This window comes from Trichechus manatus, unplaced genomic scaffold, assembly GCF_000243295.1.
Source record: "Trichechus manatus latirostris isolate Lorelei unplaced genomic scaffold, TriManLat1.0 scaffold00061, whole genome shotgun sequence".
Classification (NCBI taxonomy): domain Eukaryota; kingdom Metazoa; phylum Chordata; class Mammalia; order Sirenia; family Trichechidae; genus Trichechus; species Trichechus manatus.
The window spans coordinates 4084586-4110240 of record NW_004443997.1 but is presented as its reverse complement, the minus strand read 5'-3'; the positions used below and the strand labels follow the sequence as shown (position 1 = coordinate 4110240).

Sequence of the window (25655 nt, the reverse complement as noted above, 5' to 3'; positions counted from 1 at the left end):
AGGAAACTATACCCCACCTGTACATCTTGCATCATCTTGCAAACTCAGCCCAAGAAAACAGGCCTAATGGAGCCCCAACCCCAAGAGACCAGAAAAATACATTTCTGTAAAAACGAAACAACAGCAATCTGTTAAACAGTAGGCTTAGTGGAAAGTAGAGGGAGCACAAGACCCGGAGTTGGAAGATCTGGTTCAAATTATACTTCTGGCTCTTATTTGCTGTGTGCCCTTGGGCAAGTCAGTCCATCTCTCTGGGCCTCCATTGCCTCATCAGTAAAACAGGGATGTAGCATAGGCTGTGAATGTCCACTAAAGTTCTTGCTTCCCCTTCCGTAGTCTACATTTCCCAGTCCCCCTTGCAGGTAGGTGAGGCCATGAGATTTGTTCTCATCAATGGCATATGAGCAGAATATTCTTGGCTTCCCCAGTCTGTTGTCTGCATGTGGAAGACTCCAAAGACCTAGAGGATGGCAGAGTCACAAGCTGGAAGGAACCTGGGCCCAGAATCACACCTGCCAACCAACAACACCCATTTGGACTATTATGTGAGTGAGAAATAAACTCCTATTATGTTAAGTTACTGAATTTATGGGCTTTATTTGTTACAGCAGCTGGTGTCATCCTAGCTAATGTAGGGTTAATCATAGTCCTTCCTCATATGGTGATTAGGAGGAATACATATGATAATTCATGTAAAGAGTCTAGCATAGAGCCTGCTACATAGTTAGGATCAGCAATTATCATACTCATTTTCATTACCAGGAATTATTCATAGTCTTTACCACAGAGGAGACCCACCCACTTACAGGCTTATTTTGGAGCCATAGTGGCTACAAAGTGTTTCATGTGTGTGGTGTACACATGAAATGGTAAGTGTGTGAGGTGATATTGTTAGGGGGTGCGCTTTGTGCAGACCTGAGATGGAGAGATCATTTGACCTCCTGGAACCAGCCATACCTGAAGCCAGATATTTAACTTTCTCTAATAGGACTATCCCTTTCTTTTGCTCAAGCCAGTTCTGTCACTTACAACATAAGAGTTCCAACCAATCAAATACAATCACCTGAAGTGTAGAGCATGCAGAGGTAGGGGCCAAGGCATCCCCCACCCCCAACTATCTCAGAGAATATCCCAGCAGTATCAGCCTGGAGGAAATACAATAGCCAATACTGGGCCTACTCCAGGCCCCATTCCCTTGTCTCATCTCCTAACTTTAAAAAAGAATCTTCAAAGATGGCTTTGGTGCCCTCCTTCACCCCTTCCATACTGTGAAAGGGGAAGCAAGAATGTTGGTGGTACCAAGAGATAGTAAACAGCAGAGGGCCAGGTCATGAAGGCTGAGATCTCTTAAAAGATACCTACAAAACACAGGATGGCAAAGAGGAAGAGAGGAACAGCCGAGAGGATGAGTAGCCAACGCCAGCCCAGGGTGGGCATCACGAATATAGCCAGGATCACTTCGAACACCGTCCCAATGGCCCAGAAGACCTGGCATGGGAGAATCAGGATCAGTGGCAGGGCAGCATGGTCAACACATGTGAACACAGTTACACACTTACAGGATCATTGAAAACAAGGGCATCTGAATGCTCACCCATTGGGTCATTAGGATCAGCAAGGTTAGAATGGCAACCAGTTTTCCTGTGGTCCATATGGTTAGACTAAGGCCGCCATGTTGCCCATCTCCTGAGGGTACCACTCACACTGTATAGTATTTGTGTGGTGCCCCCTGGAGTTGTACAATGTAGCAGCTCTGCTTAAGGAGATTAATATGATCAATACTGTATGAGGCCCACATGGTAGTGACAAAACATGGGTTTTTGTCTGCTGACATCCATCTCCTTCACCCAACAGTGCCCAGTATTCTTTATCAGAATTGCCTCTTCCCTGGGGAGGTGAAAATGTCCGTTTGCCTCTCTGGAGTCACTCGCCACGCTTTTCCACCTTGCTATCTGTTTGGATGGCATCAATAGGCTCCCTGTCCTCTGGCTTCCCAATAGGTCTAGCCAATGGGGAGCCCTACAGAAGATGGGAGGGAGGGAGGGAGGAGGGAGAGGTTGGGGCATTTATTCCTCTGGTTTCCTCCCTGCAGGGTGGTCATGGGCTGGCTGCAGCCCTCAGCTGAAAGTCATAGCTCCGGTCAGGTGGCCTTTACCATACAACTCTCTCTTGGGCTGCAATTGCTCCCTCCTTTTGCCCCTTTGGAGTCCCTGGCTGGTGCAAACAGTTAATGTGCTCAGCTAATAACTGAAATGTTGGATGTTCGAGCCGACCCAGAGGTGCCTTGGAAGAAAACCCTGGCAATCTCCTTCTGAAAAATCGGCCATTGAAAACCCTATGGATCATAGTTCTACTCTGACACACATGGGATCACCATGAGTCAGAATCGACTCAACAGGAACTGGCTTTTTTTTTTTTTTTTTGGCCCCTTTAGGCCTAGGGTGGTAACACCCCTGAAGGGACTTTATAAATAGTCCCTTTATTAAACCTTCCTCATCAGTTCTGGAGGATCCCAAATCCCCTTTTGATTAAATCAACCTCCCTAAATCCCCTTCTGATTAAAATAACCACAGTCTGTTTCTGTTGCTGACAACCAGGGGGGTGATAGTCGAAATGTCTACCAACTGGTACAGCAAGGGCACTGACCCATCAGAATGATGGAGGCCAGCCATAGAGTAGGCATCTTGGAGTCACCTCCACACCACCCTCACGGTGCCAAGAGTGAACTCTTTTGTTGCTGGATAATGAGGAATTCTAGGGGATCCTAAGAGGGACATGGTGTCAGGCAACAAGGGCAGTCAGGGCTTATGATCTGCTGGCAATAACGCATTTCAACATTTAAAACAACTGATTCGTTCATCCTAGTGTAGACCAGCTGACTATGAGCCCTAATCGGCTCAGGGGTGGATAAAGTCAGGGTGGTTAACTTGGCCTGTAGGGTTAATGTGATCAGTATTCTCAGTGTGGTCACAGCGATTGTCACTGTGGACATCAGTGTCTGTTGTTGTTATTAGGTGCCGTCAAGTTGTTTCTGACTCATAGTGACTCCATGTTTAACAGAAGAAAACACTGCCCACTCCTGTGCCATCTTCACACTCATGGCTATGTTTGAGCCCCTTGTTACAGCTACTGTGTCAGTATATCTCGCTGAGGGTCTCACTCTGTTTTGCTGACCCTCTAGTTTGCCGAGCAGTAAATAAACTAGCCAGAGTAAATAAACCATTCTGCCACTGCATGGGGGAGGGGCCGTTGGGCAGCTACATATTTGCCCCGAGATCTTTCAGATCATGCCTGGAAAATGGGTCCCATGGTCCTGGCAGAAGGAGGGCTTGAGCAGGACTGGTTGGACCAAGAGTGTTTTAAGGTAGGACTATAGGCAGCGATATTGAACGACGCAGGAGGCATCAAAAGAAAATGGAAGGAATACACAGAGTTACTGTACCAAAAAGAATTGGTTGACATTCAACCATTTCAGGAGGTAGCATATGATTACAAATCAACAGTATTGAAGGAAGAAGTCCAAGCTGCACTGAAGGCATTGGCGAAAAACAAGGCTCCAGGAATTGACGGAATACCGATTGAGATGATTCAACAAACAGATGCAGCGCTGGAAGCGCTCACTCGTCTATGTCAAGAAATTTGGAAGACAGCTACCTGGCCAACCAACTGGAAGAGATCCATGTTTGTGCCCATTCCAAAGAAAGGCGATCCAACAGAATGTGGAAATTATCGAACAATATCATTATATCACACGCAAGTAAAATTTTGCTGAAGATCATTCAAAAATGGTTGCACAGCCTCCGGGTACCACTATGCAGAGCAGACCATGTCCCATCTGCCTGAAGTCCAGAACACAGCTGTGACCAGTCACCTCAACTCCACTTCTGTTGATCCCTACGACAGACACCTATTGCCGGACGCAGGCGCTGCCGCCGCCTCAGCTGCTATGGCTGCTTCTGTTGCCACCACTTCCACCTATTATGGAAGGGCCAGGAGCCCCGTGTGCCACACTGCAGCTGTAGTCCCCAGGGTTGGAAAGGGTTACAGTTATGGGCCAGAGACTGAGCTGTCTCAGGCGTCAGCAGCCGCATAGAATTCTCTGTATGACATGGCTCAGTGTGAGCGAGAGCAGTATGTGAACTGAGTGTAGAACTCAGCCTTTTAAAGACTGGAGGTTTAAGAACGGGGTGGGTGTGGTTAAGATTCTATTTAGTTCTCTTGAAAGAGACCAGTGCTTGATAGAGGAGACTAAAGCCACCTGTTTGCTGTTGGGACAGTCTCCAAAAGGCACAATTATAGTCTTAAATATTTCTTCAGCTTAAGCCAGAGGTTCATTTGGCCTGTTGAGATTTTTGTGTGTGACTCCAACCAAACTGCTCCTTCTGGGAGAATAACAACATACTAGATTCGTTAGTGAAAATATTGCTGTTTAATGAGGTGTGAGCAGATCTGGGTCACAGAGCAGTAGATAAGGGAACTAACATTTGTTGAGTGCCCTCTGTGTACATTGTATCAGTTAATCTACACAATAAACCTTCGAGGTGTCTTATTTCTCTCTTACAGGTGAGAGAAGTAAGGTTAAATAGAGGTTAAGTATTTTGCCCAAAGTCATCTGGGAATTGAGAGGTAGAGTCAAGATTCAGACTCAGGTCTGGCTGATTCCAAAACCCATTCTTTTTCCACTGGAAAAAATCATTGTGGTTCAGGAGTTAGTAAGGGAGAATTTTAACTGCAGACTTCCATTTTGCTAATAAATTTGCTTCTTGGGTCATTAGCCCTCATCAAAGGAAACAATTCATACATCGTATGTCTACAAGCCAAAAAAAGTCCTATGAAGTTTAAGTTGTTTAGTTCTAAGATGTTTGCTTGAAAGCTGCCTTTTGATGTCTCTGTCCCTTGGGAGGCCTTTCTTTATTAGTACTACAGATTACCTTGTTCTGCACATGCCTTTTTCTGTAGCCTGTGAGGCTGTCATTTAGAGCCTGAGGCTTTCCATTTCTTCCAGCAATTTTTATTTTGCTTTTTGTTTAAGGGAGGAGCATTTAAGGAATTAGGTAAGCTGGTAATCTTCGATGTCTATAAAATCCCATTCGTGGTGACCCTGAAAATTTCATTTTTCCTACTTCAGGAAATGTATACCAAAGGTGTTGGAATGGCAAGAATAATTAGGAGTATTAGAGACTGACAAATAAATCTCTTCATCTGAGTGGAGAAAAAAACTGTGGCAGCAGTACATTGATAGGGAACTGTCAGAAAGTCAAGCCGGATTCAGAAGAGGACGTGGAACAAGGGATATCATTGCTGATGTCAGGTGGGTCTTGGCTAAAAGCAGAGAATACCAGAAAGATGTTTACCTGTGTTGTATTGACTATGCAAAAGCATTTGACTGTATGGATCATAACAAATTATGGATAACATTGCAAAGAATTCCAGAACACTTAATTGTGCTCATGAGGAGCCTGTACATAGACCAAGAGGCAGTTGTTCAAACAGAACAAAGGGATACCGCGTGGTTTGAAATCAGGGAAGACGTGCATCAGGGTTGTATCATTTCACTATATTTTTTCAATCTGTATGCTGAGCAAATAATCCAAGAAGCTGGGATATATGAAGAAGAACGCAGCATCAGGATTGGAGGAAGACTCACAACCTCCAATATGCAGATGACACAACCTTGCTTGATGAAAGTGAAGAGGATTTGAAGCACTTACTGAGGAAGATCAAAGACCACAGCCTTCAGTATGGATTATACCTCAAACATAAAGACAACAAAAATTCTCACAACTGGACCAGTAAGCAACCTCATGATAAACAGACAAAAGATTGAAGTTGTCAAGGATTTCATTTTACTTGCATCCACAATCAATGCCCATGGAAGCAGCAGTCAAGAAATCAAATGATGTATTGCACCAGGCAAATCTGCTGCAAAAGATCTCTTTAAGGTATTAAAAAGCAAAGACGTCACTTTGAGGACTAAGGTGCGCTGATCCAAGCCATGGTATTTTCAATTGCCTCCTATGCATGTGAAAGCTGGACAATGAATAAAGAAGACCAAAGAAGAATTGAAGTCTTTGAATTATGGTGTTGGCGAAGAATATTGAATATACCATGGACTGCCAGAAGAATGAACAATTCTGTCTTGGAAGAAGCACAACCAGAATGCTTCTTAGAAGCAAGGATGGCAACACTTCATCTCACGTACTTTGGACATGTTATCAGGAGGGACCAGTCCCTAGAGAAGGGTATCATTCTTGGTAAAAGTAGAGAGTCAGTGAAAAAGAGAAAGCCCCTCAACGAGATGGATTGACAGAGTGGCTGCAATAATGGGCTCAAAACATAGCAACGATTGTGAGGATGGCTCAGGATTGGGCAGTGTTTCATTCTGTTGTGCATATAGGGTTGCTATGAGTCAGAACTGACTCGATGGCACTTAACAGCAACAACGTAGGCCACGGGGGGTGTGGTGGTTGAGTGGGAAATCCAGGTTCAATTCCCAACCAATGCATCTCATGCACAGCTGTCACCTGTCTGTCAGTGGAGGCTTGTGTGTTACTATGATGCTGAACAAGTTTAAGTGGAGCTTCCACACTAAGATGGACTAGGAAGAAAGACCTGGCAATCTACTTCTGAAAAATCAGCCAATGAAAACCCTATGGATCACAGCGGTCCAATCCCCAGCTGATCATGGGGATGGTGCAGGATTGGGCAGCATTTTGCTGTGTTGCACATGGGGTTGCCATGCGTCCATGGCTGATGGCAGCTAACAACCACACAGGCCACAGAGGTGGCCAGGAATGGAGGTTGCACACAGACACAGACCAGTCTGGGTAGGAACAGGGGTGGAGAGCGATAATGTGGGCACAGGCAGGAATTTGGTCCACTCAGCTGCACCAGTCAACACCAAGTCTCAGATAAAAGTCATTTTCAGTTCAAGAGAAACATACCACCCATCTGCCACCATTTTTTAAATGAATTATGGTGTTGGTGAAGAATATTGAATATACCATGGACTGCCAGGAGAATGAATTTCTTTGTCAATTGAGGCATTTGTTCATATCGTAAAACAGCCATGTCTGCATCGATATATCTGATCGACTGAAGTCTTTGCACACTGACTCTGTTATATTTTTAACTCCTTTTTCCTTCTCCCTGAGAACCTCCTTACACTTGAGACTCTCCCGTCAGAGACTCAGCGTTCTCTAGAGACCCAGGCCCCTCCTTCTTACCTCAATCAGCAAAATGCATTTTGCTCTGGCTTTCATGGGAAGGAACTCAGCATACAGCGTCACCCTGGGGAAGCAAAGAGATAGAAAGGGCGTTAAGGGCAGGACTGGATGGGAAGTTTGCTACCATTTTCTGAATTTCTAGACCAACATTCCTCCAAGTATGATCTATGGACAACTTACATCAGAATTTCCTGGGATGATGGCAGATCCCTAAGCCTCATACAGCCCTGGAATCTGCATTTTTAACTAACTCCCCCATTCTCTGGAATCTGCATTTTTAACTAACTCCCCAAAATGATTCTCATATTTGATAACTGCTGCCATTGAGCCCTACCCACAACCCTCTAAATGTAGGGGAAAATGTGGTGATTGAATTACAGGCAACTTCAGTCTAGAAAGTTCCCCAGGCTTTCCCTCTCTTTCATGTCCCTAGTAATCTTAAAGAGTTTAGGCCTTTCACTTTGTAGGACACCCCTCACCCTGAGTCCATCTGATGGCTCCTTGTCCCCAGACTCGGGCCATGTTTTCTTGGCAGGACTATCATAGAAATGATGTTGAGCTCTTTGGTGGCATGGGATGCCACCGTTCCCATCGCCAGCAATAGTGACCTTCATCCCCTGATCAAGTTGATGTCTGACAGATGTCTCCCCCGGAGGTTATCATTTTTCCATTTTTGATTAATAAAAATTTTGTGGGGAAATATTCAGAGATTATGCCAATATCCTGTTCTCTACAGAACCTCTGTCCACCAACTTTACCATTCATTGACTATTTCTGCATGAATCAACCACCAGTATGATGATAACCAAATAATATTTTTTATTTCCATTATTCCTTCTACATTTATTAGCTAACATTCTACTGTAAGGAAGAACTTTCCGTTCTCCTGTTTATTTATTCCGTATGGACTTATAGATTTTTATTTTATTCAATAGGTTGTGACTCATTATGACCATTATTAATTTGATGCTCAGGCTGTACAAGAGCTGGCTGGGGGAGCCCCTTCAGGCTAAACCCTGTGTCTTTTTGACATATCTCCACCATTCATTGAGCTCTACTTTACTTTCTGGCACAAGTTATCCAGGCTCATCTCACACTTTCCTTTCTCCAAACCTGGAGCCACTCGTCTTTCTAAGGAGCCCTGGTTCCTTTTGATGGGGGACGGTAATTGGAAACCAAGATCTGGATGCTAGTTGTGCTCATTGCTACTGGGACACCTTGCTTCTAGGCTCTGTCAGTGGACAGACCTAGGACATCTCTCTTTCTCTATCTCTGTTTGAACCCCTAGCTGAGATCATACTCAATATAAAATTTTGAACCCTATTTTTCATTTGATTTATAAATAAGCATATTTCCATCATATATATTCCACCATATGCACGAATCACGATTTCCTTAATGATATCTACCTTTTACTGAGCATCTACTATGTGCCAAACACTGCTCTAGATATTTTACATGGATTATCTCACTCCATATACATTCCAGGAGAACAGTGGTTGCAAAAGATTATAGTGGTTATCACGGATGACTTCTTTGACATTTTACCCAATTTTCCAAATGCTATGCTTATATTACTTTAAAAAATCAACAACAATAACAAAATAAGAAGCATGTTTATCTTTACCCCACTAACCTAAGTTCAAATTACTAACTGTGCAACAATGTGTATTAGTATATTCTAAGGGCAAAGCTACCCTGTGCTTAGCAGTCAAGGATTTGTTTTTTAAATGAACCTATAGCATGCAGAGGGAGCCCTGGTGGTGCAGTGGTTAAGCTCTCGGCTGCTAACCAAAAGGTTGGAGGTTTGAACCCACCAGCCGCTCTGCAGGAGAAAGATGTGGCAATCTGCTTCTGGAAAGATTTGTCTTGGAAACTCTACGGGGCAGTTCTACCCTGTCATTTAGGGTCTCTAGGAGCCAGAATTGACTCTACAGCAACAGATTTTTTTTTTTTTAATAGCATGCAGTCTTTTTATTCTCTTCCGTCTTTTTTTTTTTTACTTAATTTTAGAAGTAGTACGTGAATGTGTTATCATTGTAAAAAATACTTTAGCAATACATAAATATACAGAGTATATGATGATCCTTCCTCTTTCCTATGACCCCTACTTCCATTCCCCTTCCCCAAAGCTATATGACTACCAGCAGTTTGCTTTGCAATCTATCAGCCCCTTCTCTATATATATAAATAAGTAAGGAAATAGGTAAATAGGAAAGTAAGCAAGTAAATCAGTAAATGTAGGCAACCTGAATAATTGAGTCATTTCTCTTCCTCCCTTTCCTTTCCCTCTGTCTTTTCTTCTCTTCCTTCCTTTTTCCCTCCCTTCCTTTCTTCTTTCCTCCCTCCGTTCCTTCCTTCTCGTAACACATACAGCAGATGCTGCCAGTGTTCCACCCATACAAATTCCCCCATTCTTACCACTTCGATGCATACTAGCCCAGCATACTAGCCCAACTTCCAGTTGCCAGACCTGCAACTCTTTGCCTGAGGGTTTTCTCTGGTCATCAAAGCTTGCTTTGCCAACCTGTGCGGCAGGCGAAAAGTGCCAAAGTATTAAAACGTCCTGGGAACAGCCCTCAACAAAGGACAGTTCCCTCATCTCTTGGGTCAGACAATTTGGAGACATGTGCTACAGAGTCTCTCAGAGCAAACTACTTGCTGTTGAATCTTTGTGTCCGGATCTGCTTCCTATAGATCAGTTTGGAAGTCTTTCTATATGGGTACACGGAAATCTACCAGATTATTTTAACACCTGCATAGTCTTCCTCATTGTGGCTGTGCCATCCTTTATCTACCCACCCCCTGTTGATTGATACTTAAGTTGTTTTCAATTTCTCAAGTCCCTGGGTGGTGCAAATGGTTAACGTGCTTCGCTGCTAACCGAGAGCTTGGAGGTTTGAGTCCACCCAGAGGTGTCTCAGAAGAAAGCCCTGGTGATCTACTTCCAAAAAATTAGCCATTGGAAACCGGATGGAGCACAGTTCTACTAACATACTTGGGGTCACCACAAGTCCGAGTCAACTCGAAGGTAACTATTCAGTGTCTTGTTTTTGCAACCCAGGCCACAAGAAATAGCTTTTCCTATAATTACTTGCCCCATATTCAGCCATTTATAGCAGTTCATTATGAAAATGAGCTGCTTGATCTTCCTCCAAAGTATTCTGATTATTACAATCAAAGTGAAGAATGAAAGAATGAGCAAGGAAATTAGCAATGCCAAGAGGCAGTTGATGCTGGCGCAAATAAAATCCCACTGCAAAGAATCATATTTACAGCACTTGGCAATTAGAGATTTGACACTTGGATCACATGCTTGGAAAGAAATGACCTGTGATCTCCATTTGGCATTTCTGCTTGGCCTTTGGAGGAGCCAGCAATGCCAAGGACAGGTTTGCGAGCAAGTTCACTCTAGACACAAATCTGAAGTGCTTTTTGAAGCAGGTTTCAAGGCACAGCAAGTGGGCAGCTGCCTGAGGTATTAATCTATAAGAGCAGACATAAGCTGGGTGCCAGCCAATTAAGGTTTCCAGCTCAGCTTTTTACAGAACTGAAGTACACAGGGAGCCCTGGTGGCACAGTGATTAAGAGCTCAGGCTGCTAACCGAAAGGTCAGCAGTTCAAATTCACCAGCTTCTCCTTGGAATCACTATGGAACAGTTCTACTCTGCGCTATAATGTTACTATGAGTTGGCTTTGGTTTTGGTTGGAAGTACACAGCACCCTCTACTGGAAATAAAGAAAGAAAACACCTACCCGGAGTCAACCTGCATCTTGAGTACTTTTGTTATGCAACTAGAGATGACTGCCAGTTTTTGTGCTTATTTGCATTTTCTAAATTTTCTAAAGCACAAATGTATTGTTTGTAACGATAAACATAAATTTATCTTTAACTCTCTTTTTAAAACTAAAGTCTATTCTTTTTTTGATGCTCCTCAATAGGCATATAACTATGTGGCATCCTCCTAAATGTGGCTCCTCTTGCCTGCCTTAAAGGGAATCGAACCTGCTCAGACCCACAAGCTCAGGTTCACATTCCCAGAATCATCACTAAATAAGTATCAGGGATCCAGTGGGCGTTAATTATTTACCGGGGCCTTATGGAGTCGCTGGGCGGTGTAAATGGTTAACGTGCTGCCCTGATAACAAAAAGGCTGGAGATTCAAGTCCATCCAGAGGTTCCTTGGAAGAAAGGCCTGGCAGTCTACTTCCAAAAAAACAGCCATGGAGTGCAGCTGTACTCTGACATACATGGGGTCATCATGAGTCAGAGCTGATTCCACGGTAACTGGTTTCTGAATATATACGCTCAGAACCCTTTCAACAACGTTTGTTCAACATGTTAAGAACTTTGGCTTCAGACAGACTTGGATCTGAACCCCTTTTTTACCATGTGGTCGACTGGTTTGCAAAAGTGGCCTCAAGTTCCCCTCCCCCACATCCGCCCCCTTATCTATGCTCAACTGCGATGTGACTTTGCAGCTCACTCCATCAATAGTCTATTTCCTCACCCCTTGAATCTAGGATGGCTTTGTGACTTGCTTTGACCAACAGAATGTAGCAGAAATGATGTGTCAGTTTCAAGCCAAGGCCTCAAGAGGCCTTGCAGCTTCTGCTTGCTCTCTTGGAGCCCTGCCCAGGTGCCATGTGAGCAAGCCTGAGCTAGCCAGCTGGAGCTAAGAGGCATGTGGAGCAGAGACGAGCCAGCTAACGCCATGCTCGACCAGGCAGCCCTCAGTCAAGTCACCAGTTGACTGAAGACATATGAGTGAGCCCTGCCAAAACCAGAAGAACCACCAAACAGCTGAATTGCAGAGTTGTGAGTGAAATAAGTGATTGCTGTTTCAAGCGATAAACGTTGGAATGGTTTGTTACAAAGCAAAAGCCAACCCTACACACCACTTAGGGAGTCCCTGGGTGGCTCAAACAGTTAAGTGCTCAACTAGTAGCTGAAAGGTTGGAGGTTCAGTCCCTCAGGGGTGCCTCGGAAGACAGCCCTGGCAATCTGCTTCCAAAAAGTCACAGTTTGAAAACCCTATGGAGCAGTTCTACTCTGCACATGTGGGGTTGCCATGAATTGGAATCGACTCGACAGCAACTAACAACACCACATCCTGTTTAAGAGCTGTTTGACCTGAAGCCACTCACTTTATGAGCTCAGAGCCTCAGTTTTCTCATCTGTATAATGGGCATAACAGGGTTGCTGAATGGACAAAATGAGGCAGTAAAAAAGGGAGCACTTACATAATGCCTAGGACTTGGTAAGTACTCCACTGACGTTATTATTGTTATCATTATCCTCACGATTAATATTATTATTGCCGTTATCACTGAGAACCAGTGTGAATATCTACTCTGGGGGAAGGAAGAAAGTAAAGAAGAAAGAGAGCGAGAAGTGGGAGGACATAGAAAGGCACAGAGCAATTCAGAGGGCTGGGCTTCTTATTAATAATATAATTTGTATTCATATGAAAAATTCAGAATCTACTATAAATAAGGACTTTGGGTTGCCGAGCTTTTAAAAATTATACAGCACCATCTTACTCATTTGGTCTTGTGACGGCATACAGTTGGGTAAAGCTATCCCAAATTAATGGAAACTCTTAATGATATTTAATGATATAAAAAAATCTTCAACTAAATGCTTCCAAATAGTGAACTTAGGGGAGCCATTTTCATAACTAGATAGGAACATTGTTGAAGATATAATTATTTGTATGTAAATGGTTTAAGTGCTGAGAAATCATTGGCTCTCTTGGGTGGTTAAAGATTTCTTCTGTAATTTTGTTTACAGTTTTTATTTGTCCTCTTCACAGATAAAAGAAGCATCTAGTGGAGTAGTTAAAGAAAATAGGTTTGGAGGATCAAGTCATCTTTAAAACCTAGCTCTGCCATTTATATAGGTGCATGACCTTGGGCGTGGTACTTAACTTCTCCAAAACCCCAGCTTTCTTACCTGTAAACGGAAACAATAATGTCTATATATCTCAAGGTTTTGGGGAGTTTTAACACGGTCATGTATGTAAAGCACAGGGCCCAGAGCCTGGCATGTAGTAACAGCTAAATAAAAAAAACAGGAAGACAGGAGTAGTATTCAATAACAAACAAACAAAAACCTATTGCCATCGAGTCGATTCCAACTCATAGCAACCCCGTGTGTTACGGAGTAGAACTGTTCTATAGAGGTTTCTTTTATGTTGTTGTTGTAAAAAGATATATAACACAACATTTGCCAATTCTACACTTTTTCAGGTGTACAATTTCATGATATCAGTTACCTTAATCATGTTGTGTAACCATCACCCATAATCATACAGAGTTTTCTTGACTGTCATCTTTACAGTAGCAGACTGGCAGGCCTTTCTTCCGTGGTGCCACTGGGTGGGTTCCAACCACCAACCTTTAGATTAGCAGCCAAGAGCAAACCGTTTAATAAATGAACAGCTAAATGGAGAGACGTGACGTTTGAAGTGTGCGAGTGGGGAGCAGGCACGCATAAGGAATGCTTTAGCCAAAGTTAAGTTGTTTTTTCCCTAATTTTTCTCCTTATTGGTGCTGGACTCTCTGCTTTGCTGCTGTGTCCATCCCCAAAGCCCACGCTGGGAGGCCTAAGGCAAAAACCAAAAATAGCCCCTTTGTGGTAGAGTTGATTCCGACTCCATGTATTCCAGAGTAGAACCGTGCTCCATAGCATTTTCTGGGTTGCAGTCTTTATGGAAGGAGCCCTTGGTGATGCAATGTTTAAGTGCTCGGCTGCTAAACCGAAAGGTCAGTGGTTTGAACCCACCAGCTGTCCCGTGGGTGAAAGATGTAGTAGACTGCTTCCATAAAGATTATAGTCTTGCAAATCCTAGAGGGCAGGCAGTTCTACTATGTCCTATAGAATCGAATTGACTAGACAGCAATGAGTTTTGGGTTTTTAATCTTAGGGAAGCAGATGGCCAGGCCTTTCTTCCTTGGCACCACTGGGTGGGTTTGAACCACCAAACTTTAGGTTAGTTGCTGAGGGCAAACTGCTGGCACCACCCAGGGGCCTCCGTTGCTGTTGAGTAGATTCCCACTCAGGGCAAGGCCCTGTGTCTCCAAAGCTCACGCTGAGAGTCCTAAGGCAGATGCCTCGTTTTAGTTTGAGGTTTCTTTTCATTTTGTCCTGGAGACTAACGCTGCAGCCCCTGCAAACACAGGCCTGCAGAGAGGGAGAGGGAAGGTCTTCCTAGCTGCTGTATGCCCTGTATTTTATGCCCCAGGTGTCCTGCCCGCTCTCCTGCACTGCTGACTCTGGGGTGGGCATTTCTCCCAACCTCCATTGGGATGAAGCGCTCTCCCCTTTGCAGCCCCTTCCCTTTTGCAGTTTTAGGATATGGTTTTCTCTACTCTAGTAACTCTGCCAGGAATCCCTGGGTGGTGCAAATGGTTAAACGTTGGACTAGAAACCGAAAGGTTGGCGGTGCAAACTCATCCAGAGGCACCTCGGAAGAAAGGCATGGTGATCTACTTCCGAAGGGTCACAGCCATGAAAACCCTATGAACACAGTTCTACTCTGCACACATGGGATCGCCATGAGTCAGAATCAACTCAACAGCAGCTAATAACAACAGTAACTCTGCCTTTGCAATTCCATCTGCTTATAATCTTCCAGAGGTTCATCAATATGATTGCTGCTGGCACCCTTTTCCTGCTTTCCAACACCGTTCAAGATTTATTCTATTTCTATAACTTTTGTGTCATTTTCAAGAAATCTGGAGGAAGAAGTGGAAATAGTGCTTCTCAGGCCACCATCTTGAACAAGAATGTCTGTGGACACTCTGAATGTTTAGTTTTTTTCCCTTCCGTTATATGGGAAGAAAACCCAGGTGGTTGCCTGGAAGCTGTTCCTGCCATCATCTACCTGAGTGTAGAAATTTGATTTGGGCTTCGATGAGTGCATCGTTTCTAGCCACTCAGGGAACACTGTACCCTCATCAATGAATGGCTCATGAATGAGGTGGTGGCTGTGTCTGCAGGAATTCCTAGAGTTGGGCCAGGAGTGGAGGAACTTGGCCCAAAGCCCCTGCCAGCCCAGATCTCTCATCTTGGCTTTGGTACTGGCCTCTCTTTCAAGCTTCAGTGGTTTTTCAGCCCATCCCAGAGCCAGGAGGATATGTCAACTGCCTACTATGCAGAGCCCTGGGGGGATCACTCATGAATGAGGAGGGTGGGACTGAGGGAAGCTAAGGGAAACTCACTGTCCTTCCAGCCTCCAAGTGGCAGGAGAAGTCTGGGGATTTTTTTCCTGTGTGGATCCATGTGGTCACATCACCTTTCCTCCTCACTTGTTCTTTCCACTATGACACACTGTCCCTTGAGCTTCTTATCCAAGCCCATGGCAGCTCAGAAGCTTGCTAACATTTATTGGGTGCTGTGACAGGCACTGTTATGGGCACTTTAATGTGTTTCCATTTACTGTTCAGTGACTCCATGAGGCGGGTCCATTATTATCCCATTTTAGAGATGAGAAAACTGATGTGTAGAAAGGTTAAGTTTCTTGCTCAAGGTAACACAGCTACTATGTGACCAAGCCAGGATTCAAACCCAGGGAGTCAGGTTTCAGAGCCTACGGTCTAGCCACACTACTTCACAATTAGCATTAACCTTCTAGTCCATCTCTCCTAGTCATCCCCAACTGTGCCACTCAGCAGGCTCAAGAAGTCAGTCACTGGATGGTTGCCTCTCTGAGGGCAGGGACTGTAGTGGTGCAATGCCCAGTCCCCAATCACCAAGGGTGATCTAGCTATTTCTGCTGCCAAAGAACCAACCTGCCACCAGCGTTGTGCCCCCACCCCCACAGAATCATCCCTAGTCACTTGGTGGCAGGTTATTGACATTGGACCCCTTTCATTTTAGAAGGAGCAGTGATTCATTCTGACCAGATTGGCACATGATCCAGGTATTGGTTTGCCTTTCCTGCCTGCAAGGTCTCAGCCAACCCCATTACTCAACTCTGCTGTTGTAGTGCTAAAGCAGCCATAGACAATACATAAGTGAATGGGTGTGGCTGTGTTCCAATAAAACTTTATTTACAAAAACCGGCAGGGGGCCAGATTTGGCCCACAGGCTGTAGTTTGCCAATCCCTTCTTTATGCCCAGCACAAATGCCACTCACTTGGGAAGTCTTCCCCAACCCCCCTTCCTACAACTCTGAATACTCTCAGTACCTTTAAAAAAAAAAAAAAAAAAAACCCTCTTATGGCTACCTTGTGTTTAGGTTAGGAGGGTGCGAGCGGCAGCATTCGTGGTGGTTAAAAGCATGGATGTCATAGGCAAATTCCTGGTTCCACTTATACACTGTGTGACTTTGCCGCTGAGAGTCAGTTTTCCCAACTGTAAAATTCGGATTGTAACAATACAATAGAGCATACCTCCTGGGGCTGCTGTGATGTGTAAACACGAGATGTCCGATCAGTGCTATTATTTTTCTCTTTATTTCACTTTTACAACCTTCCAGCTTTTGAGTGGTTTTGTTGTTGGCATTAACCATTACAATACTCTGTGTGAGACTGAATGAACAAATGGACAATGGCCAGACCACGTATAAAAATAGATCACAGACCTACTATCCGCAGCATCCAGCCAGGAAGACAAGCCACTATCTGCAGCTACCAGGCCAGAAGATCAAGCAATAATCCCGGTAACAATGGGCCTCAAATGGTCAGGATTTGATCAGTAGCTGACAGCTTCCTTCATTTTTGTCCCCACTTCCAACGTAGGACCAATTGGAGATGACCAAATAAGCTCTCCTAACCAATCACATAGGAGTCACACCCTGGGTGATACAAATGATTAAGCACTCCACTACTAGCCATAAGGTTGGCGGTTCAAACCCACCACTGAGAAGTGCCTCGGAACACAGCCCTGGCGATCTGCTTCCAAAAGGTCACAGCTTTGAAAACTCAATGGAGCAGTTCTACTCTGTACACATGGGGTAACCGTGAGTTGGAACCGACTCAACAATACCTAACGATAACAACTACCACCAGTCCCATAAAATGCCCCACTTCTAGTTAGCCCTTCTCCAGTTTCCCCACGCCAACAGCCTCCCATCAGGGCACACCTGAATTCGTGCCTTCTTTCCATTATAAAGCTTTCCTACTCTCCTACCTGCCTTTGAGTCTCAGCCACTTGCAAGTGAAGATGGCTGACTCCTTTACTATAGCAAGCTTTGAATAAATAGCCTTTGTTTGTTCTTATTTGGGTGTTCTTTGTCTAGTTCCAGGAGCTCTGGTGGTACAATGGTTAAGTGCTCAGCCGCTAACCGAAAGGTTGGCAGTTTGAACCCAAGAGCTCCTCCACAGAAGATGTGGCAGTCTGCTTCTGTAAAGATTACAGCCTTGGAAACCATCTGGGCAGGTCTACTCTGTCCTATAGGGTCGCTATGAATTGGAATCCACTTGACAGCAATGGGTTTGGTCTGACGACATTACAGTTCCTTGATGCCTCTCAGAAGCCATGGTGTAGCCACCTTTGCACCCCCTGAAGCCATGAACACACATATTTGACTAGCAGCCTGTTTGGAGGGCCTGCTGGGTGTTTACTTACGACTGGGGGATCCCTCCGATCCCGAAGCCCACCAGGCCCCGAAGCACCAGGATCCAGCTGTACACAGGCGCGAACGCACTGAGGATGCCGTAGTACAGGGTCCAGAGCACGCTGATCTTCAGCCCCTGCAGAGAAGGGAGATACCAGGTCACAAGGGCTTCTCCAGCGCCTCCAGGTGGGGTGGTCTCTGCGCCCACATTTAAAGCCGCCAATGGAGGAGGAGTAGGTCACAAGGTTCCTAGCGGGTGCAAATGGTTTGCACCCCACTGCTAACCTAAATTGGCAGTTTGAATTCATCCAGAACTACTGGTACCACAGAAGAAAGGCCTGGCAATCTGCTTGCATAAAGATTACAGTCAAGAAAACCCTATGGTGCAGTTCTACTCTGCAACGCATGGGGTCGCCATAAGTTGGAATCAACTCAACAGCAACTAACAAACCAACAACGGGACCACGTCCAAGGGTAACCCATACAGTGAAGGAGGTGTGGGGGAAATTGTGGGGCATTTTTGGTTGTCCCAATGATTGGCACTTAATGGACAGGGGCCAGAGATGTTAGACGTCTTCCTATGCATGAGACACAGTAAAGATTTGGCCTACACTCTTAGCTCAAGTAGATACAAGGGACTAAATGAGCAGCTTCTGTCTGGAGGTGAGATGGGAAGGCAGAGAGGGTTAGGAGCTGGTTGAATGGACATGGGGCATCATGGGTGGAAAGGAGGAGTATGCTGTCACATTATGGGGAGAGCAATTAGGGTCACATAACAACGTAGGTATAAATTTTTGTATGGGGAAAAAAGAAAGATTTGGCCTACATCTAGTACCATCTCAAATGCTCCTCCCCAACAGTCCTGCAGCTGACAAATCTGTTTATAATTATCTGCACCAAGACCTTCATTCTGTTTTACATATAAACAGGATTTTTTTTTTGTATAGTTTGAACAGACAGTATTTTTTCCAGGAATGCAATTCCCATGTAAATCAAAGGAAGACTGTACTTCGCTGGATCCGGAACTTTGCAAAATTGTTCACCATTTCAGAAAACCATGTTGCTAATGCCAACACTGTTATGGATTGAATTGTGTCCCCAAAAAATGTGCGTCAGCTTGGCTAGGCCATGATTCCCAGTATTGTGTGGTTCTCCACCATTTTGTGATCTGATGTGATTATCCTATGTGTTGTAAATTCTAACTTCTATGATGTTAATGAGGCAGGAATAGAGGCAGTTATGTTAATGAGGCAGGACTCAATCTACAGGATTAGGTTGTATCTTGAGTCAATCTCTTTTGCGATATAAAAGACAATCAAGCAGAGAGGGAAGGACCTCATGCCACCAAGAAAGAAGTGCCAGGAGCAGAGCACATCCTTTGGACCCGAGGTCCCTGCACTGAGAAGCTCCTAGACCAGGTGAAGATTGATGACAAGTACCTTTACCTAGAACCTACAGAGAGGAAGGCTTCCCCTGGAGGTGGCACCCTGAATTCGGACTTCTAGCTTTCTAGACTGTGAGAGAATAAATTTCTGTTTGTTAAAGCCACCCACTTGTGCTACTTCTGTTATAGCAGTACTAGATGACTAAGACAAGCACTGTTTGTAGTATTTGAGTTATTGATGGAACACGTTGATATCAGTCTGTATTCACTGGGATTCTACATGTACATACAAATATACCTATTTAAACTTTGGAGCCCTGGTGGCACAGTGATTAAGAACTCAGCTGCCTACCAAAAGGTTGGCAGTTTGAATCTACCAGCCACTCCTTGGAAACCCTGTGGGGGTACTTCTACTCTGTCCTATAGTGTCAGTATGAGTTGGAACCGTCTTGACGGCAACAGATTTGGTGTTTGGTATTTAAACCTTATTTCAAAACGTCAGATATAAAGAAAAGGCATTAATTAAATTAATTAAATCCAAACTTATTTGTGTTCAGAGGCAAACATTGATGACTTCCTGTTATCATCTAGGCATAGTTGTGCAGGAACATTTGGCAGATCAAAAAGAAGCCTTATTTTATTAATTACCTCTTGTTCTTATTTCTCTCTCATATCATAGTCAGGGCATGATTGTTGATTTCTTTATTTAAATTATATGGGTTTATTTATTTCCAGACATTAAAGAAGTTAAGGAAACAGTACTATTTTATAACATATTTATATACAAGGGACCTAGGTTGATACCCACTGAGAGATAAGACCCTGCAAGAGAAACATGGGGACTATTCCTGGAGTGTTAATTCCGCTTGAAGATCTGAGAAAATATTAAGCATGAATGTCATTTAAAATATTACTTTCATATCACAACCAACACCAAATGTATTATAGAATGGAATGCAAATTTTACATGAATTTTAAACATGCGCCATGAGGTCTGGGGAAGGCCTCACTCTACAGGCGTCTGTCATACCTCCGAGGCTGAGTTCACCTGCCTGCCTCCTGGGGACACTTCAGGGGAAAAGGCTGAAACATACTGATGTGAGGTTTATAACCTTAAACTGTCACACGCCCTCCAAAACCAAAAACCGAACCCATTGCCATTGGGTCAATTTGACTCATGGCGACTCCATGTGTTATAGTTTAAAACTGAGCTCCACAGGGTTTTCTTGGCTGAAAATCTTTACAGAAAAGAAGCCGTTGTGGCACAGCGGTGAAGCGCTAGCCGCTAACTAAAAGGTCAGCGGTTCAAACCCACCAGTCCCTCCACTGGAGAAAGATGTGGCAATCTGCTCCCATAAAGATTAAACAAAAAAACAAACAAACAAAAATCCTTTGTCGCTGAGTTGGTTCCGACGCATAGGGACCCTATAGAACAGAGCAGAACTGCCCCCTAGGATTTCCAAGGCTGTAATCTTTTTTTTTTTTTTAAATGGGCCTGTCTAATCTTAAAATGGTTAAAAGAGCAACATTTTTGTTATGTATTTTTACCTTAATAAAATTATTTTTAAACATGTAACTGAATTAAAAGAGAGAGAGGAAATTTGATGGTCTACAAGATAATTTCAGGTCCTTTGGAAAAAGATCTTAGGAGGCAGAGCGAGTATTTTAAATAACTTTGCAGCACCTTATAAGAAAATTAGTTGTTTTTCGTTTCAATGATTCGTTCTCCTGATTGTGTAAAAGAGAAAGTGTCCATGTGGTACTAGTCTGTCCTTAACACCTTTCTTAGTACCTACTAATCTCTCTTTTCAATGAAGAGAGGGCAGCTGGGCAACAGTGACCAGCTAGAATTTACACCGTTTTGTTTTCATTGTATTTATTTTTGCAGACTTTTCCTAGTTATGGCAATTATTACTGATCTTCCATGTTGACTTCCTATAAAATTTACTTTTCAAAAAAAACACATTTAATTTTTTTTAAAAAAGCAAAGTGATATAAAAAATATTAAGTATGTAAGAGAACAGGTGGGAAAAGAATTACTGACGTTTCAGAAATCCTGGATTTAGTCCAATAATAATAAAGCAACATTCCTCTACCCCTAAACCTTTGACTGTGAAGTTGTTACCTGCCACACACGTACTTAATTCCCTCCTTTTGGTTTAAGCCAGCTTGATAGGGATTTTCTTGCTTGCAACCCAAGGAATCTTGAATCAGACTTAAATTAGAAGCAGAGAAAATACAAGGGAAGAAGGAAAACAGAGCAGGAGAAGAGGAATGGAGGAGAGAAGAGGGGACCCAGACTGGGGCATGGAGGCTAAGCCTCCCTCAAGGTGCTGCCTGCGGGCTGCATTATCCCTGTCAGGTAACTGGATGACCCCGGGTAGTAAAGACAGGCATGCTGACCTGTCCTGCCAGGTCACAGCAGATCACATCTGGCTCTGATTATGTCAGCTGCCTAGAAAACGAGGACTCAGCACCCATTTGTAAGTACTGCCATGGCCATCAGGAAGGTCAGGCTCAGCCAGCATGCCCCATCCAAACGCTGCCCTGGAACTTTGCAGAAATGTCCCACAGGCCTCTGGGCTTCTCATTAACTAGAGTCCTTGCCCTGCCTCACATCTGCCCTGCCCTTTATGGATTGTTAGTTCATGCTTTCATTCCTTCATCCATTCATTCAACATACGTTTACTGAGCATCCCTGTGTGCCAGTCACTAGAGATCGTGATATGCATTATTCATTCATTCATTTGCTCATTCAATTATTCATTCACTACTCATGTATTGAGTGCCTGCTGTGTGCCAGGCACAAGAGGCACTGATATACATTATTCATTCATTTTTTCATTCGATATGCATGTATTGAGTGCTTACCGTATGGCAGGCATCAGAGATACTGATATATATTATTCATTAATTTATTTATTCATTCACTTATTTAATAGCCATGTACTGAGCACCCACTGTGTACCAGACACTAGAGTTATTAATATATGTTATTTATTCATTTATTCAATATGCCTGTATTGAGCACCTCCTGTATGCTAGGCATTGGGCTTTGGGCCTGGGGCTACAGCAGGAAACATGACAGCCAGGCTCTCTGACTTTCATTTACATTTTAAAAACCAGTATCACAACATTACTCTTGCTGAGGATCCCGTGGGAGTCTCAAAAGCAACCTTGTAGGAAGGGGTGGTTATTTTTCATTTCTGCTTTATAACTGGCATGGCAAGGGTCAAAGTGGTTGAGTGAATTGCTCAAGATCAGCAAGGGACAGAGCCAAGACTGGAGAGAGCCAGGACTTCCAACTCCAAATGCTGTTCTTTGACCGAGCCACTCTCTTCTTCTAGAGTCTTCAATGGCTCCCCATCACCTCTGGCAGAAAACATAAATGCAGGATGCAGGTGTAACACAGCAAGGACAGGTGGGCCTGGGTGAATGAGAGAGAACATGTCCTGACTGTCAGCCTCTACTCAGCTCTAGCCAAAATTTGCTATGACAGAGTGTGGGTCCCATGCTGCCAGATTACTTGATTTTCAGGAAAAGCTACGAATCCGTTTATTTTTTGTGAAAAATGCATCGTGTTTGAAATGAAGGCAACTGATTCCAAATCCTATAAAACACCGCGTGGGATAAAGAAAACACACCTGTGGGCTCTGTTTGTCTCATGGGCCACCAGTCTGCAACCTGTAGCCTAGAAAAGCCAAGCTCATTCTGGCATTTGAGGCTCCTGCTCTAAGATGCTGAGTCTTGCTGCTACTCAGATGCCAGACCTACGACCCCTAAAAAGATCACGTCGATGTCACACAGCCGTGGAGCAGCGTTGCTCAGTCGCCCCCCACCCCCGCTCTCGGATCTGGTATTCTCCAATCATGCTCATTTACAATGAAAACACAGGGTAAAGAGACAGAGTCCCGCCACCTACCAGCCACCCCCTTTTCCTCCTTCTTAGACACAACATGGACCTAGTAGCCTTTGAACTTGATAGTGACCTGATCACATTCTGAAACTTTTTTACGAGACCCAAACAATAATCGTTACTAGAAGCCCTAGTAGTGCAGTGGTTAAAGGCTTGGCTGCTAACCAAAAGGTCTGCAATTCGAACCCACCAGCTGCTCTGCAGGACAAAGATGTGGCAATCCGTTTCCCTAAAGACAACAGCCTTGGAAACCCTATGGGGCAGTTCTCCTCGGTCCCGTTGGGTTGCTGTGAGTTGGAATCAACTTGTCAGCAATGGGTATCACAGTTGACCCATGCATTAGCAAACACTGTTCTAAATGCTTTACATACATTTTCTCAGTTAATCCTCTCAACAACCCTTTGAGCGCCTACTGTTATCAACCCTATTTTACAGATGGGAAAACTGAGGCTGAGAGAGGTGAAGCCGCTTGCTCAACGTTACCTCGCTCGAAAGAAAGGGTACTGGAATATGAACCTGGATGTGTTTATCTCTGTGCCTTCAAGGCCCTGTACCACCCACAAGCCTCCAGGCAGCAGAAACTTCTGAAGTGGCCTCCTGAATCCTAACCCAATATGTGATTTCCCTGCAAAGTCACGCAACGGACGCCCTCACAGGAACCTCCCAGCTGGGCTGAGGCAGATCAAGAAGCTAAGAGGAGACTCTCCACGCTTGCCGAGGCTCACCAGCTGCTTGGCTCGGCCGTGTTCCTGGAGGAGTTCCAGGGAAGCTTTATAATTAGAACCTGCTCCATTCTCCCTGAGGCTGGGCCAGAATTCTAAGCTGGGGAGGAAGGGGCTCTGCAATCTGGGGGCACAGTCTGTCCTCCCTGGTTTCTCACCAGCTTCCTGTTTGCTGTTTAGCAGGACCATCAGTAGACCTGGAGGGGGACGTTATAGGCAGCTCCCCAAGCTTCATCTATTAGGGATGATGAATGTTTAACTGACTAACTCAACTCTGGGGGATAATTCAGTAATTAATGTCTCACAGCAGCCAAGGTCCGGATTAAAGACGTGCACCCTGGAGCCAGACAGACCCGCATTTTAACAATGGCATTGCTGTTTATTTGCACCATGAGTGTGCAAAGTATAGGAATAATAATAGGCATTTATGAAATGCTTCCTCTGTGCCAAAAGCTTTATGTACAATGTCCCATTGACTCCTTATAGCTGCCCTATGGGAGAGGCAATTATTATCTCATTTACAGATGGGGAAACTGAGGCACAGAGAGGTTCAGTAACTTGCCCAAGGTCATGCAGCCTGTAAGTGGATGAGCTGGGATTTGAACCCAAGCAGTCTGGCTTCAGAACCCGTGCTTTTCATAACGATGCTATATTATCTGCTAAGCCAAAATGAGCCCTTTAGGTAAAGAACTAAAATTAGGGCTGAGCATTTTTGAGTGATGGAGGAAGACAATGAAATATTAATTCTTCACAATACTACATCTTGGCATTGTCTGCACATTTACTCTAGAGCCAGCTTTCTCAGCCTCGGCACTACTGACATTCGCCTTCACCCTTGAGTCGATTCCAACTCATAGTGACCTTATAGGACAGAGTAGAACGCCCATGGGGTTTCCAGGGCTGAAAATCTTTACAGAAGCAGACTGCCACGTCTTTCTCCCATGGAGCGGCTGGTGGGTTCAATGCGCCAATCTTTCGGTTACCAGCCAAGTGCTTAACCACTGCACCACCAGGGCTCCTGGGTAATTGTCGTGGGGGATGTTCTGGAAGTTGTGGGATATTTAGAGGCATCCCTGGCCTTTATCCACTAGATGCCAGTAGCACTCCCAGCTCCTTGTGACAGACACAAATGTCTCCAGACACTACCAAATGTCCCCTGGGGCCAAGGTCACTCCCTGTTGAGAACCACTATTCTGAAGGGCAACCAAAATGTGGCTTGTTGGTGTTAGCTGTCCTCGAGTCGGTTCTGACTCATAGCGACCCTTTGTACAACAGAACGAAACACTGCCCGGTCCTGCGCCATCCGCACAGTCGTTGCTATGTTTGAACCTATTGTTGCAGCCACTATGTCAATCCATCTCGTTGAGGGTCTTTCTCTTTTTTGCTGATCTTCTACTTTACCAAGCACGATGTCTTTCTCCAGGGACTGGTCCCTCCTGATAACACATTCAAAGTAAGTGAGACGAAGTCTTGCCTTCCTCACTTCTAAGAAGCATACTTGGGCTATACTGCTTCCAAGACAAGTTTGTCTGTTCTTCTGGCAGTCCATGGTATATTCAGTATTCTTTGCCAACACCATTATTCAAAGCCATCAATTCTTCTTTGGTCTTCCTTTATTCATTGTCCAGCTTTTGCATGCAAATGAGGCGATTGAAAATACCATGGCTTGGGTCAGGCGCACCTTAGTCCTCAAAGGGACATCTTTGCTTTTTAACACCTTAAAGAGATCTTTTGCAGCAGATTTGCACAATCCAATTCGTCGTTTGATTTCTTGACTGCTGCTTCCATAGGAGTTGATTGTGGATCCAAGTAAAATGAAATCCTTGACAACTTCAATATTTA

General features: G+C 44.3%; 1 protein-coding gene across 1 annotated transcript in view; it reads right to left on the bottom strand.

Moving 5' to 3' along the window:
- Positions 1-25655, bottom strand: part of SVOP (SV2 related protein) — a 74529-nt gene that overhangs the window by 17109 nt on the left and 31765 nt on the right. The window contains exons 6-8 of the mRNA XM_004378993.1: positions 17803-17927; positions 7227-7290; positions 1363-1488 (exon numbers count right to left, since the gene is read on the bottom strand). Coding sequence (XP_004379050.1) covers positions 1363-1488; positions 7227-7290; positions 17803-17927 — 315 coding nt within the window. The remainder of the gene's footprint in view (positions 1-1362; positions 1489-7226; positions 7291-17802; positions 17928-25655) is intronic.